Source organism: Helianthus annuus, chromosome 13 (genome assembly GCF_002127325.2).
Source record: "Helianthus annuus cultivar XRQ/B chromosome 13, HanXRQr2.0-SUNRISE, whole genome shotgun sequence".
Classification (NCBI taxonomy): domain Eukaryota; kingdom Viridiplantae; phylum Streptophyta; class Magnoliopsida; order Asterales; family Asteraceae; genus Helianthus; species Helianthus annuus.
Window position 1 is genome coordinate 159,728,306 of NC_035445.2, and position 11,539 is coordinate 159,739,844.

Here is an 11,539-nt window from a genome sequence, read left to right on the forward strand (position 1 = left end):
TGGTCATTAGGTAATTCATCGTTTTTTGGGAACTTTTCAATGGGAGTCATCCAATTTGGCCCTTCTTCGGTGATCACATCTTGAAACTCGTGTTTTTTGGATGGACGGTATTTTTAATACCTCAACTAGTATCTTCTTGGTGAGATGTGCAAACGTAAGAGATGCAGGCTTGCTTACTACATCAGCTCTCTTGTTTTGAGATCTTGGAATTTATTTGATGGTACATGTTTGAAATGTGTTAATCGATTCCTTTGATTTATTTTGGTACTTATTCATGTTGGGTTCTTTTTCTATGTAGATGTTATTGTCTAAGCTTAAGAGAGTCTGTGAGGACTTGAAGCTTTTGAACCTACTTTTCTATGTCTGTGTAGTTGTCACTTATTTGGTTTGAAACAAGCAACAAGTCTGTGAAGACTTGAAGCCTTTTGACACCCATATTATTGCAAGCTTGAGCCCAACAATCAATGCTTCATACTCAGCTTTGTTGTTTGTAGTCTGAAATTCAACACGAAGGGCGTACGTGAATTACAATTCGTTAGGATCAACTGGAACTAGCCCTGCTCCTGACCCTTCAATGCTGGAAGCTTTGTCGGTAAAGAGCTTCCAAGTATCAGGGTTGGAGGGTTCAGCTGCAGTTGTATTAACTTCTGTTATGACTTCTTTAGGGACTTCTATGGTGAAGTCAGCTAAGACTTGGGCTTTGACAGCTTTTCTCGGGACATAGGTGATTTTTCAAGCACATTCTTAATAGGTTAGTCAGTGACCACTTGTATCAGGTGTGACTGAAAGTACTTTCGAAGCCTTCTAGCCGTTTGGACTAGGGCTAAAGCAAGGGTTTTTTTTTTTTTCAAAGAAGAATATTTGATTTCTGCTAATTTTGAAGTTTTGAAAAAGTAAACGGGTATCTGAACTTTGTTTCGTTCAATGATCAGAGTCGTACTTATGGTATTTTCAGCAATCGAAAGGTAGATAGAGGTTGTTCCTCCTGTTTCCGGAGCTGAAATGGTTAGGAGTGAAGCCAAGTGTTGCTTCATTTGGTTGAAGGCTTCCTTTTGAGGTAAAATGCTTCAAAGCTGTAAGCTTTCCATCGAAATCCTTTCTTGTTAGCATATCCCTTGAGGTTTAGCTTTTATGCTTTGTTTCCCAATGATATGCCCTACGAACGAGCACTTGATTGGATTAAGCCTCATGTTGATCTTTCTCGAGTTTTGGAAGGTTTCTTGTATGTTATCGAGCATTTGGTATTCCGTTTTGCTCTTGATCACCAAATCGTCAAAATAAGCTTTAATGTTTTGGCCGATTTGTCTGGCAAACGCTTTGTCAACCAGACGTTGATAAGTGGCACATGTATTTATTAAACCAAGAGGCATTTTTTGATAGCAAGATATACCTCTATCAGTGTGAAATGCGGATTTATTCATCTTTTCTTTTTTTTTTTATTATTAGGATCTGATGGTAACCCTTTTAAGCGTCAAGAAAACACTTGAATGGTAAGCCTGTGAGCGAGTTACCCTTGAGGTCTATTTCGGGTAGCGGGTAGCAATCCTTTGGGCGTGCTTTGTTCAAGTCTTTAAAATCGATACACATTCACCCAGACTTGTCGGGTTTTTGAACCATTACCGGATTGGCTACCCATGATTGATACTTGACCTCTCGAAGGATTCCGGCTAGAACAAGCTTTTCCATCTCTTGACGTTATACAAGGCTTCTGTTAGGGGTTTGACTCCGTTTCTGTTGTATAATAGGCTTAACATCAGGTGGGATCCATAAGTCATGTTTCAACACTGCTACGAGGGATGTCGGTCATATCTTCGGGGCATCAAGCAAATACATAGTGCAAGAGCAGCTTTTCAAGGTATGAGAGGATTTCATTGTAAAGGTTAGTGTTTACCCTTATCCCCTGTTGAGGATATTTTGGGTTTATGTTCAACCCTTGTTCATCGTCTTCGTCTTTTCTTGAGCTTTCCCCTTCAACCACAAAAGCTTCTTGGGTAGGTTGAAGGGTTGCTATCCCTTTTTCAGTGGGAAACTTCACAATGCCTTGACCAACTACAACTGCCATTCCGAACACACCTTGCCCTGGCCTTCCTATGATGATATCATAGTTGGAAGGGATATTGATCACCACAAAAGTGAGTTGTTCGGTTCGTCCCTTTGTTCTTTCGCTGAACAAACATTAGGGGTTATTTGGCCTAAGGGCTTGGTAGGTATGTCTGCGATACCTTCGATGGAGGATTCAGGCTGTTGAAGCTTTGAACGCTCATCGTCGCTGAGAGGGTTAAAGCGTTTCAAGCTTTTCATCAGCTGAGAGGGTTAAAGCATTTCTCAAGCATGATTTTGGAGGATTCAGACTGTTGAAGCTTTGAACGCTCTTTATCGTTGAGAGGGTTAAAGCGTTTCAAGCTTTTCATCAGCTGAGAGGGTTAAAGCTTTGTTTTCAAGGTCGACCATGTTCACTTCCTACTTTTATTCTTCAACCATTTTGTCCTTGACCCCTTTAACCAAGTGAGCAAGTTCGGAGTTGACGGCTTTTTCGATCCTCTTTTTGGGTTGGAAGCAATTATTGGTATGGTGACCTTTCTATTCGTGAAACTCACAATACTGGCTTGATTATTCCAATCTTTTGTTTTTTGGCAAAGGTTGAGGAGGGCATAAGCTGTGTTTTACCCCTTCGGTTGCCAAGATCTCTTATGTAGCCTTGGTTAAGGCTGTAAAGTTTATGGTTTTTCCTTGGCTTGGAGGGTTCCGGCCTTCAGGCCTTCTGGAATCCGAACCTTTGAACCGTTTGTCATAAGAGCCATACCAGAAGCTCCAGTTAAGAGTCTTTTATTTTGTTCTTTGATGTCTACAGCTTATTCTCCTCGAATGTGGGCTTCAGCCCTTTCAAGTGTTTCTTCAAGGGTTTTGGGCAGACATTTATTGAAGTATCTTGTGAAATATTTGGAATTTAGCATTCATGAACCTTGCAACCCTAATCTTTTCATTGGCGTAACTTAAATCTTTCTTCTTGTAACTTTCGATGAAGTCTCTGAGATGTTCATCATCACGTTGTTTGGTCTGGAAGATTATCGTGGCGTCATTGACATGCCTCTGTTGTTATAGGGAACTTTTGCTAAGATCGTCAAAGGTCTGAACGCTTCGTCCAGGAAGGTCATTGAACCATATGCGTGAAAACCCTTCAAGGGTTTGCATGAACATGAGACAACATTCGGAGTTGGGTCATTTTTCAATTCTTGCAATCCCGGCGAAGATTTGGAGGTAGTCTTTAGTACCGTGATGGCATCTTTATCTGGGTTTGAAACTCGTACTCAACAATTTGTTGGGAGAAGCAAGACAAGTTGTTGGGCTTGTAGGGTTTTGAGAGGTATTTTACTACCCTTGAAGCTGGGTTACCGTTTGAGGTACCCTGGTGAGTGGTTGGCACTTGGTTGATGAAGTTAAGGTTAAAGCCTTGAAGGCTTTCTATGTCATCATCCTGTTTTCACGTGCTGCAAAGGAAATTGTGCCATTATCTGTGTCATGAGCTAGGGCATAAGGTTAAAGCCTTAAAGGCTTTCTGATGGTACTCATGAAAGATGTCATCATATGTGTCAAAAGGTTAAAGCCTTAAAGGCTTACTGTATAAGGCATTCCCATATATGTGTTCATCACCCTACCACGAGCCGAAGGCAGGGTGGCCATGGCTTGTTTTCACGAAGTAGCAATGGGAGGGAGAACACTTGAAGTTGGTGACTTACCATAATTGATCAAGAGTGGTTTTATGCCCTATAGGTGCACCGGTTGTAACGGGTTGGTAGGTAAATAAGGGAAAAGCGGTTGGACTTGGCCTCCCAAAAGCTTAAAGGCTTGAGTGGTTGGTCTGTCACACTAGGGCCAACTTCAAGGTAAGATGTGGCTGAACGTGAGCTGCTAAAAGGAAGAGATGGAGGGCCAGGTGATAATGAGGGTTTAGACTCGTCATAATTTAGTATTATTCTCACCCTTTTTTCCCTTTCTAAGCTCACATGCTAGTTGAGAAGAAATCTCAGTTGTAAGAAATTTCTAGCTACTCCCTCGGGTGTTAGATCTATGTGTTCCGGTGTATGCATTGCATCGATTTGAGTAGGTGCAACCCCTGACCGAGATGGGGTTGGTGTTTGAAAAGAAGTGAACTACGGGAACATATCCTAGTGTAGTACTTCCGGGAGTAGAAAGAAATGTAGATTTGACCGGTGAGATCCGACCGGAACTTGGTGTTAAATCGGTGTTGTTAGGAACCTGATTTACCGGACCGAGAGACTCGCTTTCAGAAATGATGTAAAGAGAAAATGGAGCTACACAACTGGTCTTTAAGATAAAGTTAGCGGCGTGGCCCCACGGTGGGCGCCAACTTGTTGATACAACAAATACAAGACCAAGGCCTGTAGCGACATCTCTGGGTAAAAGGGTTCAGGGGTTCGATTAGCCTAACGCAGGTCGTGGGGTCCCCCCACGTTTGCAAGACGTGGAGAGAGGTTCACTAGTATTGTTTTTATCCTCCTTAGATCTTGAGCTGATTAGAAATCAACCCAGAAAGCGATCGTTGGAGAAGATGAGTTATTTAGTGTGAAGAAGAGAAGCAAGCATGAAGCTAGTTCTCAAGAGGGAGAAGGAGAATCAGAGAGTTAGGGTGATATCTGCTGATCCTGGTGTGTTTTGTATGGTGAAATGGCCTGCATTTTATAGGGGAAGGTGTTTCTCAAAGGAGAAACCCGTGACTAGTGAATCTGTGCTTGCAGTGAGGGGTTTGCCCATTTTGGGGGTTGAAGGGTTTGGACCTGCGGACAAAAGGGTGTGCTCTCCCACATGGTCTGGTTGCAGCTGGGCAGGAGGTTTCACACGTTAAGTGTTGATGTGACAGGACACTGTGCTTGTCCTTTTTACTGTTCATGACCGTTGGAACATTTCCGAACCTTTTAACCTTTTAACCTTTTAAGCTATTGTGTCTCTAATCAGTTTATTAAGGTTTGAGCTACCCCCGTCATCAGTTGCAAAATATTGAGACACATTTCTTATACGACACCTCATTCTAATTTATTGTTGTGGCCCTTTTAAGTAACACATATATATAGTTATTAATTTAAATTGAATAGATAGCAAAGGGGTATGTATGTGTGGCTTTTTAAAAGTGGTAACTTTTCATTTTAGAGAGGCAATCCAAGTTGATAATTGTATAAGGAGTAAATTACAAGTTTTGTCATTTATATTTACATCAAATTGCAGGCGTTGTCCTTTAGCGCAAAAGTTGACAAGTTTTATACTTAATGTTTCAAAATCTTGTACGTTCTCTCCTAAATCATTTTTGTTGTCATTTTCTTCCAAATCACTAACTCAGTTAATTTGTATCGTTAACTCATGGAAGATTATGGCAGATTACCCAGTATTAGTGATTTGGATTAAAATGGCAACAAAAATGAAATCTCATGGGTCCAGGTACAAAAAAAATCAGTTTGGATATAAGTTGTAAAAGTGTCTAAACATTAGGAACGATTTTGGCATTTAACTCTTTAATAAATAATTACAAAAAATATATAAAACAAAATACATAAAAATTATATAAAATATATAAAAAATTGCATAAACCTAATTAAATTATTACACAAACCTAGTTATAATATTACACACACATAATTTTAATATTACACACACCAAAATAAAAATACTCTACAAGCCTAAAATTAAAACATTAATTAGTCCTAATTAAACACATAAAGCCCTAATACATCCCATTCCAATCGTTTAGGTTGGACTTTGGAGATGACACGCTATGATCGTATCACGGCCGTCCAACCTCACCTCTTGATTACCGCGTCCGTAGTAAGGAGTTGAAGGGTATAGTTCATCGTCCATCGTCCATCGGTGGTAAGTATTCCTCACCCAGGTTGGTTCCGTACCCTTCTACCTTCAGCCTAGTTGGGTATCAGTTGTGTTGGATCGAGGTTTGTGGGCGAAGGGTTTGTATTGAAGTTTGTTTAACTCTTCCCCAGTCACAGACAAACGATCAGATTGGAGTTATGAGGGTTTAGACGGGTTGTTCGTCGTTACCTTGCTGTAGATGGTGGGTATACTAATCTCGGTGGAGGGTAGATTGGAGCCGATGTTGGGTAGATTGATGCATGTGGTGGGTAGACTGCTACATGTGGTGGGTAGACTATTGCAGGTGGACGGTTTGACGAAGCAGGTTGAGGGTTAGAACTTAGACGAGATGCCTGAGGTTCATGGTCCAGCTGCACCACTTGGATTATAACCACCACCCATATCTTCAAATTAGTTTGGTATTTGTAGTAATTTGTGAAGTGAAAGGTGTAATTAATGCCGTGTAGTTGATGGAGTTCCTGTGAACAAATGCCCGGACATATATATTTTTTTTATCACTTTTAACAGCATATATTCTATTTCTCATCAAAAAAAATGTAATAAAAATCTTATTTTATAGTTTACCAAATTTAGTTGGTATGAGTTATGTGACTTAAGACTTAAGTAAGTCAAAACTTGTCAAGGTATCTAGGAACACACATTTTATATCGACACATAGACTCGAATAAATATGTCTAATATGAAAGATGTCATTCCTTGCAAAGTTAGACGAATTATTGATGATGATCCACAAACTTATCTCCACCGTTTTTGTGATATTTTTTACTAGGTATCTTAATTTTATTTGTTTTAATTAACATCGTTTGACAAAATATGTATATTGTGTTAAAAAAATTACATTTTATTCACCAATTCTATGTTGTTGATCCTCGACATTTTACCAAGTCAAAGAGAGTTGCTTATGTGTACAGCGTGTCTTGATCTACGTAATTATCATGAGAGAGTGTTTTGACTTGTGATCTATATTAAGAGTTTTATTAGTGGTTTTGAACTAGATTTACTATGGATACAACTTGACCGAATATATAAAAGTAATAAAGGTTTTTCTCTGTCCATGTGATATGAAAGAACTTGCAAAGAAGATGTTGAGATAAGTATCACCTTACATATGACCTCGTTTAACGTTTGTTTAAGTTGGCTTTAGTTTTTAACTGTTCCAACAGTTACCGTTGAAAGATTATTTTTCCTGATGAATTATCAAGACTGATTTACGCCACAAGATGGGTGACATTTTTCTCACATATTCATTGTTGTGTTTTTGTTGAGAAAGTTGTTTTTCTAAGTGCTGAAAAACGAAACAACATTAGAACAGTTTCAAGTGACAACACCTTGAGGAATGTATAAAGCAATACTATTACGAGCTCAAGGTTCTAGTTTAGCCATTTAATCTTCGTAGTTTATCCAATACATACAAGAACATTATTCACCATATATATCATTTATATATCATGTATGTATGTATAGCTGGTTCCTCAATGTACCGGAAATAAACCTCTTATGCCACCTTTTATTAAAAGTGTCTTTAAATGTTTTACAACCGATCAAAAGGTTAAAGTCTTACAAAACTAAGATCATATGACCGATCGCATAGAAACTTATTAAACGAGAACACTCAAGAAATTCTATGGCATTCTTAGGAGGGAGCTTTTTAGTTTCCACAAAATAATTCTATGACACGTTCATCGTGGTAAGGCGGAGGATTTTTGACATAAAACTCAATAAACTTATAATTGTCAAAAGACTTGAATCTTGGTGGGTGGTCTTCATCAACTAGTTCTTCAGGTATTTCTACAATTCCTTTCTTGAATGAAAATAAAGCTATGGAGTACCTGTCTTCCTGCCCGTTCATGACCACTCGATGACGAAGAGCTTTTATCCTGCCATTGCTCCATGCCTAATTACACGGTCACAAGTTATATAATAATCTTTTGTGATAGCGAGTGAAGTGACAGTAAATCCAATAGTTAAGCCACTGGGAGCCTTAATTAAGTTTTATTTCTTTGAATTTTCGCATAAAGAGCGTTAATTAAGTGTTATTTTTAGAGATTTCAAGTCAAGAAAACAAATTTTTGCCTATGTAATCAAATAGTTATGTCAATGGAAGCCTTAATAGAGTTAGTGAAATGCATACATATATAAAGTAACTAGTAATTAGTAACACTCATTTATGTGTTGTGGGAAACCTGAAGAGGTATATATGACTCAAAACCCGACCCGCAAAAGTTAGTGGAATATCCACTTCGTTAAAATTAAACCCTAATTGATCCATGCACAATTCTGTTATGCCTACGTGGTAAAAGAGATATACTCATGACAAAAGGAATGTTTATTTATGACCATTAGAATTGAAGAAGTCCCTACAAAAACGGTTATGCTCACCAACAAAGAGCACACCAGGTGAAAGTAACATCAACCCAAATTCCCTCAAATAACATTTGTTCATTGGCTCATTAACTTTCCTACTCTCACTTTACATATACATTTTATTTTTCTGATCAAGATCATAGTCTCACATGGTGATCACATGAGGACCTCTCTTCTAGTGTGACGCTCAGGGTGTTCTGTTTTGTTTTATAGAAATCATATCGCAGAAGGAAGTTAACAAATACAAAATCTGATCAGAAAATTGCTATTAGAAACAATCTCGAAGCTTATCATACGGTGTTTTGTTTTTCTAAAGCAATTTGAAATTTCAAACAATATTTGTCAAACTAGATTTGTTTCTAAGAGCATCAACAACAAGAACATCTAAAACGCTTCAAAACGTGTCTAATTAGTTAGCACATCAAAAAGTACACTCATCACCACGTATTTCAACTACTCATATCTCTAAAATATATATTTTATACCAAAAAAGTACATGGCCCCATGACCATCCGCGTTTTCTAGTTCTTTGGCAAGAAAACCACCCTCTAAAATGGTGTCAAATTAAAACAACCTTCATAAGACCACCTGAACTTGGGGGTAGTTAGGGTTTTTTTGCCCTTTTTTTCCGAAAAAAAACACCCAAACACGCCTCGGAACCGTCCCCGGGGGCGTTTTTTTTTTTTTTTGAAAAAAAATGGTGGGGCGTCCTTTTTTTAAACGCCTTCACTTGTTTCTTTGGCCAATAGCATTTTTTTTATTTAATTCTATTAGAATATCTAATCACTGCAAGATTTCCAGTGCCGCTACACTCGTTTTAAGATAACGCCCCATAATGCCCACATGCTGACTGGACCGACACATGGCACAGATTGCCCAAGGTTTGGGTCATTATCTTCCCCTCCCTACACATGGTCTAATAAAGAAACATGATGAGGTGGCGTTTTGGGGTTGAAAACGCCCAAAATCTACCCATTGAGGGTGCTCTAACTTTAGTGACCACACAAGTTGTTTGTCGTAATTTGCAATGACCATGAGTAAAGTATACAATAATAGATCTTACCATGAAAACATCAGTTGCCATGAGGAAAAAGGATGATGGAGGGAACTCAACAGCCATCCACTCGTCATCCTTGATTTGAACTTCCAGTCCATTCATTTGGTTTTGGCTAAGTATCGAAAATAAATTCTTGTCCGTATGCATCTTGGCACCCACATTGACCTCATTTGATTTCGGTGGTCTGTATTTATTTGGTTTAAGAACATATGTCACCGATTCATTGAAGGATTCATAGTATTTCTCGAGTCCATAGCTTTCGAACACCATCTTCCGCACTTGGTTTTCAAGTTTCACCACTAAATTTGCGTAGGAATGAATTGTTTTACTGAAGAAAAACAAGGGTCGATTACATACTAACAAAGTAACAATTCTATAGGTTTACAACATAGGGATGTGCATTCAAACGATACGTTTCTTTGCTTTCGTGATGAGGGTCAACCGATTACTTGATCCGGATTGCCGGATTGGTGAAAATGTACAAGATGCGTGAAAAAACAACAATAAAATGTTAACTTGATTTTGAAATCTTTTGCTTGATTTCCTTTGCGTACTTTGAGACTAAATGATACTCTCTCCGTCCCATTAAAAGTGTCATATATTGAATTTTCAAAGTCTTTATTTATAAACTTTGACCTTAAATAATTTTGTTTGTGTTAGATAATACTTGATGAAAGTTATATGATTTGAGTGTATTTTACAAGTGTTTTTATCGGGTTAATTTTTATCAAGTTTTATATAACACAAAAATATATAATTAAAGTCAAAGTTTATAAATAAAGACTTTGAAAATTCAAAATAAGACACTTTTAATGGGACGGATAGAGTATTTTATCAGTGAAATCATCTATAAAATAAAAAATATAATTATGTTTAAGACATGTGTTAATTATAGGTTTTTTAGGTTTTTGGTGGTGTAGTGTGTTTATTTTGTTGTGTTCACGTTGGTTCTCGCGGTTCTCGCAATAAAGGTGGTTCTCGCATGAACCTTACCCGATATATATAGGGTCAACCTGGTGGTTTTTGTGAACAAAATGAACCAATATGTACCATTCGTTCTTTTTTTTTTTTTCTATAGATTAAATTATAAGTAGTTACCTGAATTGATCATTTCCTGAAGGCCACATGAGGTTTGCAAAGCTCACGACCTCATCCAGACTTGTAGGTTGCTGGATCCCCATGCTTTCGTAGAGTGGACGAGTATGAGTTGCACCCACATAGCCATGGAAAGCCTTAGCAGAAGTATTCTTCATTTTGGTTTCTAAGGGGAGGTCAAATAGAGCTTTCATATTTGCATAAACTTCCTTCATGAAATCTTGAGAAAGCTCATCAGAGACAACCATAAAGCAACCGTACTCTTCAAGTGTATGTCTCACTTTATGGCATGCCATGATCCAAGATTCTGTACCTGGTTTCAAGCCTTCTATGTTAAGTACAGGAATTTTGGATTGTGTTAAAGAATTCATGATTCTTATGTTCAAAAGGGATCGAGTAGTGTATTGAGTTGAAAGAGATTTGTATCCTTTCTATGCTTTTTATAGTGAAAAGTAGGTGTCAGGTAACCCATGCTTCGTGGCGGGCTGCGATTTTTTCACATGACATGGCGGTGATTCGGTATGTATCATTTCGGTCCGTTATACGTAAAATTCGATTAGTATCGTTTTGGTTCGTTACGGTATTCTCATAACGTCGGCACTCGGTACAACACCAATAATAATAATAAGAGAAGGTAAAAAATCACGTAAATAACATCGGAAAAAAAGCTTAATGTTACGGTAGGTTGTGTGTTGCAGCAGGGTCGTGACGGTTTGATCGATATAGGTTTGTTATGGTGTTGACACATGCATTTACTATTTATAAAACCCCATTAAATTTCGTTATTCAAATTTAATATTAAAAGATTTCAGCACAAATTATCATTGTAATTTTAAATTATACAAATTAATGAAGTATTATTTAAACCAAATTATATAAATGTATAATTTTTAACTAACTAATTTAAAAACACAATCAGGCCAGTTAAATATAATATGTAAATTCTTGGCATCAATATAAAACCAAATTAAAACACATGGGCTTATTCGATACCAGTTAGGGGTGGTTATCACTCACCACCCATTTATCACTCACAACATCCAATCAATTTCCGTCATGTCATCAACCATTATTCCATCACTCGCAACCTTTTTTAGTGGAAATGTTCATCACTCACAACACCCAACA

The 11,539-nt window shown here is 37.8% G+C and overlaps 1 protein-coding gene across 1 annotated transcript; it reads right to left on the minus strand.

Moving 5' to 3' along the window:
* Positions 1–7,452: 7,452 nt before the first annotated feature.
* Positions 7,453–10,807, minus strand: LOC110900004 (probable 2-oxoglutarate-dependent dioxygenase AOP1). The gene is made up of 3 exons (XM_022146908.2): positions 10,415–10,807; positions 9,323–9,644; positions 7,453–7,789 (listed from the first exon to the last, which is right to left on the minus strand). Exons 1-3 carry the CDS (start codon positions 10,780–10,782, stop codon positions 7,544–7,546), a joined length of 936 nt encoding a protein of 311 aa, XP_022002600.1. The 5' UTR covers positions 10,783–10,807; the 3' UTR covers positions 7,453–7,543.
* Between the last annotated feature and the right edge of the window lie 732 nt (positions 10,808–11,539).